This window comes from Crotalus tigris, unplaced genomic scaffold, assembly GCF_016545835.1.
Source record: "Crotalus tigris isolate CLP2741 ecotype Arizona unplaced genomic scaffold, ASM1654583v1 scf7180000024167.7108832, whole genome shotgun sequence".
NCBI classification, from domain to species: Eukaryota; Metazoa; Chordata; class Lepidosauria; order Squamata; family Viperidae; genus Crotalus; species Crotalus tigris.
The window spans coordinates 2,291,603-2,307,610 of record NW_024100417.1 but is presented as its reverse complement, the minus strand read 5'-3'; the positions used below and the strand labels follow the sequence as shown (position 1 = coordinate 2,307,610).

General features: G+C 36.5%; 1 protein-coding gene across 2 annotated transcripts in view; it reads right to left on the bottom strand.

The window, feature by feature from the left end:
* Window positions 1–16,008, bottom strand: part of LOC120299010 (copine-5) — a 129,745-nt gene that overhangs the window by 36,096 nt on the left and 77,641 nt on the right. For both annotated transcript variants that reach the window (XM_039323355.1, XM_039323356.1), the window contains 3 exons: window positions 15,128–15,232; window positions 3,448–3,489; window positions 2,890–2,965 (listed from right to left, as the gene is read on the bottom strand). In XM_039323355.1, the coding sequence (XP_039179289.1) occupies window positions 2,890–2,965; window positions 3,448–3,489; window positions 15,128–15,232 (223 nt within the window). The remainder of the gene's footprint in view (window positions 1–2,889; window positions 2,966–3,447; window positions 3,490–15,127; window positions 15,233–16,008) is intronic.

The window sequence follows — 16,008 nt, the reverse complement described above, 5'->3', positions numbered from 1 at the left end:
AGGAGGAATAGGGCAGACAGACTGGTAATCATATAGCTGGAGTGGATAATAGTCAAGCTTCCAATTCACTCTAATTATGATACTGCACACAATCTGGCTGAAATTACTTCTCTCCACTCTCATACTGGCAATCCCTTATTTATGTTTTTATTGAGATTTGAAATTAACACAGTACTGTGGTTGCCAATGCCTAATCAGTGGTTTTGTACTACAACTGGGCATACTAAATCAGTTGTACACCATGACCTGCTTAGCTGTAGAGCAGATATACCTCTTAGCAGGGCTTTTTTTCTCATAGAATGCCCAGAACGGAGATCCAGCATTTTTTTGGATGGAACCTTGTAGGGTAGGCAAGGCGGGTTGTATGACATGTGTGAGTTCCGGCACCTTTTTTTTTTAGAAAAAAAGCACTGTCTCTTAGTATTTTAGTAGCAAAAGGAGTTTAGTGTAAAGATATAATTCAGACTCTAAAGTTATTGTTCATTTTTAAACTAATGTATTTTCATCTAAAATAACAGGTGTATACTCCATGTGAACATTTGACTGTAAATATTTTATTTGCATCTACTTATAGGATTGTGAAAGCTGTTAATATAGTATGGAGAAGCAATGGTCTGAAACTGGTCTAAATAGGAAATTTTGGGAGAATTTGAAAGGTTTGTTTCTCCCAACTGAAAAATGGGGAAAAATTGCTTCTATAAATACAAGGAATGCGTGCATATATTTTTAGGGGCCAAGTTCAATTTATAGGGCAGAGAATTTCCTTTGTTTTAGGCCAACAACTCTGGAGGCACCACATTTAGAAAACGTGGTTAATGTACCAGGATAAACAGTTCATTCATTGCTGAATGTTACCTGTCTTATGTAGACCAGAATTTGGCCTTTAGAAAATACTGAAAATATATAGCAATATGAAATATATATATAGCATTACTCCATTGGCTTAGAGCCTCAATATTTCAGGAGTATAGATGGTTTTTGAAAGATTTATACTTAGAATTTTTTTCCCCTAACAGAGGAGAAAATTATATTGATACATGATGCATTGAAAAAGAAAGGGTGTTGTAGTCTAAAACGAGTCTTAAAAATAGACTGTGAGAGGTAAAACAGTATTTCTACCTGTGCTGGGATTAGAATCTTATTCAACAAGAGAGAAGAATTCCTGCTACTGCTCCAGGAATCAAAGGAATCAATTGTAACTATAAAAACTGTTCTACAATATCAATAAAAGCCAGTTTGGTGTAGTAGTTAAGGCACCAGGCTAGAAACAGGGAGACTGAATTCTAGTCCCACCTTAAGCACAAAGCTGGCTTTGTGATTTTGGACCAGTTTCTCTCAGCCCTAGAAAGAAGGCAGAGGCAAATCACTTCAGAAAAACCTTGCCAGGAAAACGGCAGGAACTTGTCCAGCCAGTCTCAGAAAATTGGCACGATTGAACAGAATAGAAAAAAAAGGAAAGAATGTTAATAGATCACCCTATCACAGTCTGATTCTTTCTTTGCAATTGCCATCATTTCCAGCCTGCATTATTCCCAGTCAGAAATCACACTGGCAAGGTTAATGGGTGTTGAAGTTCAAAAGTTTTGGAGGCTTCGAACTGAGAAAGGATGAAATGAAACCTTAATGGGAAAGTGTTTTCTGAGAGGGGCAGCAATACTATTATGAATTTTGAAGCAACTGCCTCCAGCTGAAAGTCATGAAAGAGATGGAAATTATTCTTATTCGCTTTGTATTTTATCTGCTTGGGAGAAAGATAATCTTTGACCTTTCCTCCCCTTACAGTAATAAAATATTTTACCAGGCTTTGGGTATCACTTCCTATAACATGGATAGCTAAAGGGTACCTACCATTTGCTGTTCAATTATTATTTATTAAGATATTTTAGATCACAGTCTGCAGAAACCTTATTGAATTAATAGTGGTCTTATGTAACTCTCACTCATTTTAATTAAAATTAAGCTGGGATTTTCTAACACAACCAGCTACCCAACAAATGTGTTGAGCTGAAGCCCTTTTACAAAATAGGGAGTATAGGACTAGTCCAATGTATCTTGAGAACACTAAACTGAAGAACTGATGCTGTAGTGGAACTCCCCCCTCCCAGATTTATGGTTTCGGAAAGGTCTAGGGAGAATGTCATAAAGCCAGGAAAAAGTAGCATAATTCATCATGCAGATGGGCGAAGTTGATAAATGACACCTTGAATTTGAGGAGGGGGGATTTTTGCTTTGCCTTTCTAAAAAATTAAGTTAAGCCTATGTTAAGGCTTACACTGCCATTTCCTACAATTTCACACTTTAATTGACAAGAAACCATACAGCTTAATCTGGTTATTTTGATGGGAAAGATTGTAATAAGTACAAAAATGTGATTCAAGGAGAGCATGTAACTATTGAGAATAGAATAGAACAGAACAGAACAGAATATTGTTTATTGGCCAAATATGATTGGACACATAAAGAATTTGTCTCCAGTGCATAAGCTCACATATAAACAGCAAGTAATAGGTTATAGATTATAAATCATAGTGATAAATCATAGTTACAATCATTAATCATAAGTTAGAAACAACAATGAATAAATCATAAGAAACCAATAGGAGAAGATAGTAGAAAAGATGAAAAGATGAGAAAAGATGAGAAATGAGACAGTGCTCTCGGAATTAAGTGTTCAGCAGAGTGATGGCATGGGGGAAAAAACCCACAGTTTTAATCAAAGCAGCACAGAATGCAGGGGTTTTAATAGACTGAACTACTTGTGTCATAAAGTCTGGCTGCTAGTTCAAGGCAAGAATTCGTTAAACCATTTCAACCATTTTTTTCAGCCATCCATCAATATCAATTAACTTTGGATGCTGATATTAAGGGGCACCTGTAGAAGCTACTCACCTCATAGACATTAAACTGGCTTTGTCCTCGTGCCAGTTCTCTATAGCTGGTTGTAAACTCTCCAATGAAGTCATGACTGTTAACAGAAAATAGGATTGTGAGAGGTGATATACAACAAAGATTCCTATTTCTTTATATCTTGGTCCAGATGAGGAATAACAAAACATCATAGCCAATCAGTGGTAATTCTGCCTTTTCCTCATTTCCTTAATTTGCATATACTGGTCCAACTACTAGTATATGGAGTTCTAGTTTACTTTTCATTCTTCCCCATCATTTACTTAGACTCTTTATTAAAGTTGATTCATAAAGCCTTTACAAATCTAGGGGCTGTGAGATGTGTTTGGATTTATAATTTTCTCATCATTCTCAACATCACAGCTAGAATTCTAGACTGGGGTAGTAAGCCTTTTCTCTTTTGTGGGGAACACAGGCCTGTAAATTGAAGCATGCTGCACACGTTTTCTGCACTTTATTTTCATTTAATTTTTATCAATGTAGGTTTTATTTTTATTTTTTTAAAAAAAGACTAAATGCAAGGAGCTAAATGCTACTTACCTGCCATCTCGATCCCAGTCATACACTTCTACTTTTATGGTTCTGCAAAAGATGATATTAGTGGTCAAGTTGCAATTCCTATTACAGTTTTCTTCTGAGAAAACCACTGACATGAAAAAGTGTCAAGTTGTGCATTAGAAATAGTATTTTTTTTCTTTTTAAGAAAGCTGAGCAAGTAAGCCAAGTGGTATTTAGGGGATACTGTATTAAGACTATTCCAGCTACCCTAAATAGGACAAAATCTCCTAAGTAGGCCTACAACTGCCCTTCTAGCCTTTTCTGGATAAGCATCTTGGAACCAATGTATTAAATAAGCACGTGTTTACATCAAAGTCTCTCGCCATGTAGGGAAAATGGAATTGCCAGGGGGCAAACAACTCCCTATCTTTATTCTGACTCAACATAGAACATGATATGATTGGGCAAGGAGTTTCTAGCCATGTAATAGATTATAAGCCTTTTTTGCTTCCTCTGGACCATTCTACTTGGAAAATTAAAGTATGTCCTTTATCCAGAGAGTTGGGATGCCCAAGATGACACACGGTTCTATTGGGAAAATACCTGCCCACAATGTGCTTGAAGGCAATCATTAAAAGCTTAATTTAGACAAGGCAGAGAATCCCCCCCTCTCTTTTTCAAAAAGGGCAGTGGCGTTAATTTTCTTAATGAAGGGGTTTATTGCATTCTTTGGTAGGATCTTCCCACTTGAAATTAATCACACAGTTTGGGAGTTCTCTTGGTCCTAGCTTGTTAATTAATGTTCAGATAACAGCTCTGGCCAAAAGGTTTCAGATGTGGAAAGGCAACGAAGTTACCCCCTTTCAAAAGAGGAAATAAAAATAAAACAGCATCATTAGCAATATGCATCTAGGCAGAAATCAAATAATTTTCTTTTAAACCCAGGCTATCTACCTAGTCTGTGTCTTTGGATCACTTTCCTGCCAATACATAAAACTGGAAAATTATTTTTCGGTGTTCCAAGATGAATAGGTGCAAATTAGTCAGCACATGTGATGTATCATTTTTGTGATAGCACCCCAAAATACTCAAAAGAAGCATTTTCTCTCTCTCTGAAGGTCTGATTTCCTGTCTTTTTTAGCCATTTCTGGCAGGTGAAGACAACTTCAGACAGAATTTTGAACAGCTCTGGCATTTCACACTGCATTCCAATTCTCAACTTTTAGTTATATGTGATTTCTTTGCCTCTATTATCAGCTAATTATTTCTGTTTTCCTCTATTTTTGTAATGTTTTAGTTACTTATATGTTTCTCTGTGAGATTGAAGGATGAGATATACATTATTGTATTAAATGCATATAAATTATTGTTTGTCTTTAAAGTAAGAGGAAGAAGGGAGATTTCCACGCATGTATTTTATCTATTTTGTCTAGTTTACATTGGAAAGATGTGAACCATTTAAATGTTACTAAACAGACAGGCTTCTAAGACAAAATTTGCCAATGGCTGGTTGATATTATTTAACCCCTAACAGTTTAATATATGCCTTACAAGGATGCCAGAGGTATTTGTTGTTCCCAAGTAGGCAGTGGGGACACTGGCACTTTTACCCTTAACTCCAATGCAATTTTCAATGTCAAGCACTGGTTATTCTCAGTAAATACTCCAGCCTAGTGGCTTCTTAAACTCTTGTTAGCAAAATGACAGTGATTAAATTGCCTATGGCTGTATGTATGCTGACAGGTGACATTTGAATTCTCAGAGGCACAGGAATGAGTGGAGATGTCAGACCAGACTTGAGTTCCATTCGGAGCTCATTTGCAGAGACTCTGCCACATCCCCTCACCTTTGCCCGCTTTTGTGACTTGAGAATTGCTTTCTCAATATTTTCAGTGCTTCTTGAAGTCAACCAAACTTCCAAACTATTGCACACACCAGCAATTTAAAGAAAAAGCTTGTGTTTATAAAAGCAAAGCAAAACAGAAGAATGGCAAACAATCCCAATATTTCAACTAGATTAAGGGTCGGGTCTCCAACCCACAGTCCGCGGACTGACACTGGTCCACAGCATGCCAGCAAGTGGGCCACACAAACAAGCAAAGCTACATCCTCAGGATGCAGGCAGTATTCAAAACCATACCCCCTCTGGTCCGCAGAAAAATCTTTCTCTATGGCACTGGTCCCTGGTGCCCAAAAGGTTGAGGACCTCTGAACTAGATTATAATAGACAAGCAGAGATGGGCAACAATGAAAAAAAATCATTCTTGAAAAAGGTAAAACTTTAACGAGTATTCACTGAAGTCAATAAACACAACTGATAATAAGTATTCTATCATTCTATGAATTAGGAGAGATCTCACACACAAATGCCCTGAAAATGGCAAGTCACACCCTGGAAATAATATTCAAGAAGAGTGTCCTTTTACAGCATTGAGTGTCTGGAGACTGATTCCAAGGTTTTTCATACAATTACTGCATTCTACAAAATGTGCTCAAATTATTCAAATGAAGAATAATCCTTTCTAAAAAAAAATGGGAAAAACAAGCCTGAGGTGATTTTGTTGGTAAACAACAATTCAGAGAGATCAAGTGAAGAATTTGCTGAGCTCCACTAAAGAATGTTTTCTAAGCAATCAAGGTGGGGTTGGCAACCTTTTCTTGGGTTGCTTACTAAATGCGTATGTGTGTACTTTTGAGTGTAGAAATCTGGGGAGATTTTGAAGAAAATAATACTGTGAATAGTGTAGAATGCAGAGATTTGAATTATGTTCAGTACATTTGATCCTGGATAGATAAAATAAAACCTTCAGAAAATCAGGAATTCATATGTACCTTTGTTATTCTTAATTTTCCTGATATATTTTGCTGGCAAATTTCACAACCAAATCTTAGACAAACCAAATTCACTTATATTGTTATTCCCCTTCAGTTTTTCAACGTTGACTGAAAACTTGCCATTTGATTTTTATTGTTAGCATAAACCATTCCCTTAGTAGCATTCTATAAGTAAAGTTAGCAGTACTGCAACTGGAAAACAAAGTGCCCTTGGTAAATACAAAAGCTCCGACTGTCCCAAAACCTGAAATAAAAGCAATCCAAGTATAAACACAAATTTTTGAGGGAAAATAGTATGATGAGTCCCTGAGAATTGGGCAGCATATATATTTAATAAACTATTATGGGGATGGAACATGTCTTGTATGCACATAAGTAAGGCAATTGTCACATAGCTGGGACTTAAAAGACATCCAGGTTTCACTTATATCCAAGCTTTTTGCATAGGATCTCAAGGGGATTTGCATTGCACAACTTCCTATTTTCCCCATACTTATGAAGTAGGTTGGGTTGAGAATAACTGTCTATGAGCTTTCATGGCTGAGGGGGAACTAAAATTTAAATCCCCAGCTCCTGGTTCAGTACCTTAACCGTAAAAAGTATTCACTGGTTCTCTGGAAACTCTTCAATTTCTTTCTCCCAGTTTTATATCTACAATTGGTCCTTGAAGTCATGATGAAAAGTGGCTTATAACCAATCCTTGCACTTACAACGGTTGCAGCATCCCTGCAGTCACATGATCATTATCCAGATGCTTGGCATCTGGCTTGCACTTAACAACAACTGGTTGCAGCATCCTACAGTCATATGATTGCCATTTGTGACTTTCCCAGTTGGCTTCCAACAAGCACTATCAAAGGGGAAGCTGGCAGGAGACTGCAAGTTGCAGTTGTATGAGGTATTGCTTAACAAGCAGGTGATTCAGTTAATGATTACAGAAAAAAGATCATAAAATTGGGTGCAGTCACATGATGCCTCACTTTAATGACAGCACCACAATGAATTTTCTTGTCTTTATTGTGACAGTAAGTCAAGGACTACATATATTAACACCTGAATTTACTCTTTTTGTTGTTTTCTCCCATTTTTTTCTCTTTGCGGGTTGTTGAGTTTTCCCCCAATCAGTAAGTCTCTTAGAGGGTGATAAATGGTTAAAGGATGGAAAGCAAATGAGAATAAAAGGCTTTCAGATTAGATAAGTATGCAAAAGAGAGTCTATCAAGAAACTGCATCAGGACTGCAGTTTTGTTTTATTTCAAATGTTGATAAGTGACCAAGATTTTTGATGATACCAATTTACTCAAGTTGATAACATCAAAATAGGATTAGAGAGAGCTTTCAAAATATCCCTCCCCTCCCCCTCTTTTGAATAGGCTTTAAATTGAAAATCCAGTTCAATGTAAACAAGTGCAAAACAATGGCAACCTCTTGCAACACTTCCTGACCTCAGATTTCATATATACAAAAGTGGGGGCTGAGCTGGCAGTAACTGATAAGAAAAGATCAAGAAAGGGAACTTGGAATCAACGGTTCCATGAAAATGTCAACCCACATTAATGCTTGAAATCATTAGGAAGGAAACAGAAAACTGCCAACATCTGCCCTCAAGAAGCCTTGGGCTGAGGCAGCACTAAAGGATATTATAAAGCTGGAAAATAATATAGGAAAAGCAGTCAATATTATAAAGAACCCAAGAGCAATTACAAGCACAATGAAGGAAACCACAATCATGGGGAACAGCATATATAATTTTCACTTTACACAAAAGGGAATGATCTGGAAAAACCAGTCATAAAGATGTTTGGGTTGAACTACTAGACTATTATTTTTATAACAACATTAGGCATGGGAAAGAAGATGGTGATATATACCATTTTATACTGTATAGAAAATATGATACGGTATCGTATATTCTGGCGTATAGGGCGACCTGGCGTATAAGACGACCCCCTAGTTCGACGCCGGGTCATAAGACGATCGACACCGAGTTGCAAGACGATTGACGCCGAGCCGCATGCCTAGAAAGTCATCTTATACGCCGGAAACTACCGGTATTTCCGGCGTATAAGACGATCGACACCGAGTCGCATGCCTAGAAAGTCATCTAATATGCCAGAAACTACCTTATTTCCGGCGTATAAGATGACTCGGCGTATAAGACGACCCCCGAGTTCAGAGACTGTTTTGACGCTCTCAAAAGTCGTCTTATACGCCAGAATATACGGTAGTTTCTCCAACAATATTAGATCCCAAAGTGATCTAATTAATATTACCACTGGAGGAATTCAAGACTTCCCTCAATAAAAGGAAGTAATTATTCACTCAACGAATAGTTTTCTGTTATCATATATGCCTACTGGCATTGAATTAACTGGTTTTCAAAGGGAAGAAAACAATTCATGGAGGATTGGGCAATGGATAGCTACACATGTTAATGCATTCACAGATTGTTTCCTTGAACAACAGGGAGTATTCTTTTAGTACAACAGTGGAAGAGGAACAATAGTGGAACAGGGCATCATCCCCATATTTTGTTTGTGAGCTTTTAGGATACCTTTGGTTGTAACACAAAATGCTAAGATAGGGGAGCCTTTAGCCTCAAGCCTGGCAGTGTGATTGTGTTGCTCTGGTTACAGATTACAGAGGAACAGATTTCAGAGCATGGCACACCGGAGAATATGCCAAATAAAGGTATCTTTAATTCCTCCTACTTTTATAAATGTCGACTCTTCAGATAGCAAGGATTTGTAGCAGCTTTATCATTCATCCACTGGACTAGGAAAAGGTTAATATTTTAAAGTATACTTTCAATCAGGAAACAGAATGAGACTATTGCGTCTGTTGTCTTGATCTGTGACTAGCTTGGTCCCAATGTCATACGTTTCCATAGCAACAAAAGCTAAAAATATACCATCTAAAATGGGGGAAAGGCCCACGCAGCAGTCAAAACAAACTAAATAAAGATCAAATTGCAATCAAAATGAGGAAAAAGTAATTTTAATAATTTCTCTGGACTTGTTCAGGAGGTGATGAAGCAAGATGGAAGAAAACAACAGATTCTGGGGATAGAAAGCTTGCAGTTCAGTTAACCACTGTGGAAAAGAGGCTCAGCTGTGTTGGAAAATGGGATTCCTCAGGCCACATTTCCATATGAGTGTGATCAAGTGAAAAAGCTTTTACTTCTCCAATAATGATTTTGGTTTAAGATATCTGGCATTGTGCATCAGACAGTGGTCCAGATTAGGAGCCTCATATGGTCCAGATTCAATGACTGAACAGATTACAAATATAATTATAAGTAAACCCATACTTATATACACAGAGCGACATATACATACGCTTTACTTTAGCAAGTAGTTAAAAATGAGTCCACTTGTACTTTTTATAGCTCTGGTGTAATGTATCAAACACCAGAAGGCAGAAAAATTTAAATTTAAGATGAAAAAGTATTGGCTGTTAAAAGTAAACTTTGGCGATAATGTTACAATACTTAAGGATAATATCATGATACAGGCCATCCAAAAGCTATCTTGATATTTGTTATCTTAATTATTGATAAGAGCAATATGAAGAAACCTGAGAATTTGTTTCATGGTTAAGAGAACAAGGAAAATATTGAGCTTTATGTTCAAATGGGATATTCCTTGTTTGAAAAGAATCATATTATTCCACTGTCATATATTTGTTTCGCAGGAATAATAAAGACTTATTTTGCAGTGTTGTTATAAAGATTACAGTAAACCGGTGGAATTTTTTCAACTTCCTAAACTATTCCATGCAACCACATACATCCAGTTAAGTGTCAGACTTAATGTATCAACTTACAAAGACTCACATTCAAGTCTCTACCAATCTCACGTTGGGCCATTTGCTCTCTTATTCCAGTCTACCTTAGAAGATCCTTGTTATGAAATAAAGAAAATTAGAGGATCCAGATAAAATGTTCTGGACATGCCAGAGAAATTGTGAATTAGAAATGCAAACAATAACAACTGTACCTTATAGGAAACTGATAGCCTAAGTTAATATCCTTATGACAAAGTATAAAAAAATATATTGGGAAATACAAAAACTGAAGCTGTTGTTCTTAAACTCCCCGCAATGAGGTAGCTCAAGGAATGTCCACCAGTTTCCAAATTTTTCCAAACTCTACTTTGGAATTGCAACTGGAAGCCTAAGATGAAACAACTTTTTATTAAGATATTGTCCCAAAACAGATCACTTTAGCTGAGGCAACATTACCAATCAGCATTCTTTCATGCAGACCTTAGAAGCATGTTCACATGTGCATAACTATTTGTGTTCTCTACACACACATGTATGCATAGACAACATACACTAAATTGCAAGTATGGTAATCAGGTAAACAGCTTTTCAAGCTCTGTTCTCACCTCATGGATGTAGCCACTGACATGAATTAGTAAGCCATAACAAATTCTGAATTCCTCCAAGAGAAAGGAATGAAGAGGGATAGAATTGCTGAGCTGGTGACAATAATTAAGGCTGATCAAGACCTTTGTAGCCATCAAAGAGTCTCTCATTTCTGCTCTAAGCAAAATAGAATAGGGATCAGGCAGCATCAAGAACGGGCTTAATAAAATAGCCTGCTACGTTTATAGTATAGTACTATTATTCTAGCCTGTCATTTGTGAATTACCTTTTATCTCAAGCAGGAATAATATCAGTGATGCCAGTTTCATTTTTTATAAACTTGTAGCTAGAAAATTAGAGGCATGATTTCTATACGTGCAGGAAGATTGCATAGCCTTTGTGATGACTTTGATCTACATCTTATCAAAGCACAGTATCAGGATCCTTTATTTCTATTCTTGGGGGATGTACACTTAATTAGCAAATAAAATAAAGAAATACAAGTAAGTCTTGATAAACTTCTATGATCTGTATTAAAAGTATAACAATGATATTTGGACTAACAGCATTTTCTTTTAATTTATTATTTTCATATAGCTAAGAAATTTCCACTGGCTTATTTATATTTATTCAACATACATTTTCCAAGAAAATTAGGAGGCACACCTTTATTTAGCATTATGGTCAAGAGCAGGACAAAGTTATCATGAACTTGGCTTAATACTCTCCTTTATTCAGTCAGTACAACCCTGCCAGTGAGTAGTGACACTTTCCATTAAAAGTCATCTATTATTTTGTGCACATTAGAAATTATAGTTTAAAATCTGTCAGTTATGAAAATAGCCAACTTCAAGCCATCAGTTATTTGTTTTAACTAACTAAAATTTATTTTATATTAGAGAGGTGCATGATAGCCTAAAGCTCACATAGCTCTAAATTATGGTTTAATATTATGTTTTAACTGAGCCAATTAGTATTACTTCCCAGTTTCTACATTCCAGTGCAAACTTTCCCCAATCTTGTACAAATCAGAAAATATAATGGAAAAAGGCAGCCTTTTACATAAACAATATTTCCCTTCCAATTGGCTCCTAGAAAAACTCATTATATCAGCACTCTCTCATTATCTTAAAGATAGCCAAATATCAATTATCTAGTTTTATTTAGGTTTTCTTTTAATGTTCTCAATCAGATGAATTTCAAACCACCACTATACGACCAACCACTGAGTCCCTGAAATTATTATAAAATGAATAATTTTCAAACTTGTAAAAAATGGATCTGATCTAACATAGATTATTATCAGCACATTATGCATGTCTACTCAGAACAAATTCCACTAAGCTTGACAGAGCTTAATCCCAGTGTATATACAATATTCATGCATATACTACTCTTGGGAGTAAATTCCACTGAACCCAGAGAAGAAGTTGACTAAACTTCACTATTTCAGTTTTAAGGAGGCATATTCAGATTGCAGCTACATATCTTACTGCCTTCAATAAAAAAAGAATACTAAATATAGGAATCACATGGATTTTACAAAAGATAACTTTAAAAATGTAGTCTTTTGGTAAAGATGCCTGTATTCAGATGTTTAGAAACTAGAAAGAAAGTGTCTGATGAAATAAAATGAACTCTTTCCAAATCATTCTCTGATATCAAACATTTGAAAAGATAATTGAAGAAGGTTAAAAAAAATGGACTAACACACACATTTTTATTTGTTTCTTGATCTAGAAACATAAAAAGAATTATATCATAAGATCAGTGAACACTTCAAAATCTCAGGATCCAACTGGCTTTAATTAAGCAGTTATCACTTTCCCCCCAAAATAGAAAATGCTGGATTAACATTGCAAAATGTCTGTCACCTTGCTGGATGATTAATAATGACTTCAGAATTTAAGTTTGGAGAAAGTCAAGACCATAAATGAAAGTTTCTTCCTTTGTGTGTACTATAAAGGCTTCAGCTGAATGCACACATCCTATTTTTTCCAATGAGGCTTATTTTCAATAAGAATATACAGGACTGCAACTTTCAAGAGTTTACTTTGGAATCATATGTACCTATAGCAATGAAGAACTGTAAAAAGAATCGGGGACAGGAACCAACCTGCTGCATACAGTAGGCTTCTGCAGCCAATAGGGGGTCAAAGTTCTCTTCCTATGCCATCCTTCCTTCACATTTCTATGCCTAGCACTTAAAAGGTTTACGAAACATAAATATGGTTGCTAATTACTTCATTAGTGTAATGTGTAGTTCTGTTTTCTGTGTGGGCTCATATTTCTAAAGGCTGTTTACCTCCTGGGAAATAAAACCACAAAGATCTAATTCAGATGGCTTTTGTGAGACGATTGTGATTAAATATTTTGCATGGTTAAACAAGCATTCCTCCAGTAGTGCCAGCATTTTTCCATGATACTATGACAACATCATGGACAAATGCTGGCATTACTGGAGGAATGTTCTGAGCTACAGCTTTGGATGGAAACCTTGGCATGAACCCAGAAATCTCCCCTGACAAATATTCTGATTTATTTTCTTTTAGTAAGTATTTCAGGATTGCATGTTTGTTTAGCACTTTATGGCTGAATTCACACAGCACATTTACCCAATGATATCTGAGCCATGATTTATTCAATTCACTCAATGTTCTAATTCTCATAAATCACTTAATTAGAGGCTATCCATATAGGGTGGATTCACCCAACATGCGCCTGGTTAATCTGTGGTCTTTTGAGTCGTGAGAACCCAGCTTAAGGGTGAATGCTGGCTAAAGAAATTCAAATCAGGTATTCCCAGCCTGACTCACACCTTTATCATGAATACACCAGGTAAATTTAGCAAGCCACTTTCGGTTATGATGCACCTATCCAAAACAGTAGTAGATAATATTACTAATGGTCTAATTTAATGGCTTGTTGCTAGAATCACAACCAAATAATATAATTTATGTTCTAGAGATGTTTGAAACTTCTTAAAAATATTCATCATCATTTCTAATAATTTAACAATAGTGCGTAAGGGAGGGAGATGGGCAGCTAAGAAAAATATGAAAATATCAATAAATAGAGCTCATAAAGAGTGGGAACAGAACACATTCTTCTCCTGGCTTCCTATGCTCCACTGATTTAATTTCCCCCTCCTATCAACTCTGCTAATAGGAAAAGTGTCTCAAAAAACAAGGTAGAGAGAAAGGAACTTAATATGTATTAGGAAACTTAGATCTATGTTTGCCTTTTCCCAGGAGCTCAGGGTGATGTACATAGCATTGCATCCTATGGTTAAGGTTGCATGTGAAAATAGTATAGCAGGCCTGAGCTGGTAATCAACAGAAAATATGCTGATAAAAGCTACGGTTAATGCATAGTTTTCAAACAAACACAGATGCAGAGATTCAGTTGTGATATAGGAAATCATCAAGCTGAGTGAAGAGTACATTGCCCTGATAATGGAGCCAATCATCCTGGGGTGCTCTTGAGGACATCCCTCATCAGCAAGATTCTCATTCCTGAATTGAAACAGACCTTTGCTGTGGACTGACAGCAGTGGCAAATTTTATCAATGTAGTAATAATCTATTGCCAATGCTTCTCCCAACAAACATTTTCTACTTTTTGGGTTCATTCCCATCCATTCATCACTCCCTAAGTACATTTCAGTTCCATCTGTGAAGCCGGGAAACAGCCTTCCCACGGGAGCCCTCCCAGCTGCTCCCCACTTTTGTCTTTTCACTCATGCTGACAGAATAACAGCTCCCTAATTTAGAACAGCTCTGAAGACTGTCAGCGTTTTTAAACCCCCTTAAGAATCTTAAGGAAGGAAAAGTCTTTTGTATCACTAAATTCCTGGATGTGACAGCTTCTGCCATGTTTGGTGCATTCATGCAGCCATGGAAGTTGTTGAGTTTAATATTTACAGTATTTAGATATTAATATGAAATATTAAATATGTATTTTCTGCCCTTCTATACCTACAATAAAATGAACCCCAGTCTAGGGACAAGTCTTACCTATCCAAACTATCTTTGCGGGAGGTTCCTTGCCCATTAATTTTTTCTACAGCCAGGTCTAATAAATTCATCATCAGCTTTCTTTGTGGATTAAGTCAGGGTCCAAGGTTGCTAATGGGTGCTTACAGGTAACTCTAGTACATTTTGAGCATGTATGACAGGCTTTCTTTTCATTTAAAAACAGGCTTTCATTTTTATTTAAAATACCTAGCCAGCTTTGACTGATCTAGAAATCTAAGCATGGCTGGCTCTAGTTTGTCCTAGATGGCTGAGGAACATCTGGAAAGTCTAGGGATATAGGCTAAACTGAAGGGGGCTGTTTGTAATTCATTTCTTCTAACCTGATCTTTTCCAAACTGGTCCCACTAGGTATGTTGGGATTACCTCCAGCTATTCTAGGAACTAGGAACCATGTGGGTAATTTGGTGGACACCAATTCTAACATCACTTTTAATGAACAAACCATACCAGATGTTAACTCTAATTCTATGAAACTTGTACCTGTCATAATCTCCATTGCACAAGGCTCGCACAGGGATAGCGAATGACTGCCATACTGGATTCAGAGTGTTCTTCACCACTTCAGTTTTATGACAGATGGTAAATCTACCAAGATACAGAAGGTCCATTTAGTTATAAGTTAATTCTCAGAAACTGAAGAATGCCTTGGGTTAGACAACAATAGAGAAGAAAGAAAAATCTCATTGTTTTTATTTTTGAAATATGCTTCTCCAGCCCACCATGGACGATGAAAATTGGACTGGGTTGGATCAAGATAAAAATGGATTACTTTAATAGCTGTAAACACTGGCATTCTCTAAGCACTTGCAGCAGAAATAAGCACCAGCTTCATGCAATATTAGCTAACATTCTTCAGAGGATATAAATATTTTCTATTAAAATTATACTTTTATTAGCACAAGTAGTGCAATATTCATTCCCACAGAGACAAAACTTGCTGAAAGCAGAACTATATTGGGAACCAGTTTAAAAGCAATAACCAGCAAGATATGGCAATATCTCTAGAAAGGAGAAGCTCATATTTTTTCAAACAAGGGAGGGGGAAGTTTTTTTTTTTTCCAGGCAGGGCCTGTGTTTTTAAGAAATAATCTGCTGGGAGCCATGTTCCAGTAATAACCAGAGCCAGAATTGGGCAGATCACTCTTTTCTTCTTCTCTTTTTCTATTAGCTCAACTTTCCATAATGTCCATCTTTCCTCCCATCCAACCTATTTTTGGAAAGACAGATCACTCTTGCTACTGACTTAAAATGACCCTTTTGCAAAAATCCTTTGATGGCTACATGAATCACAGAATACATGAATTACCCAAATCAAGCATTCTGATCACCCTTACTGTAATTTGGTTGGGACATTTCAATGA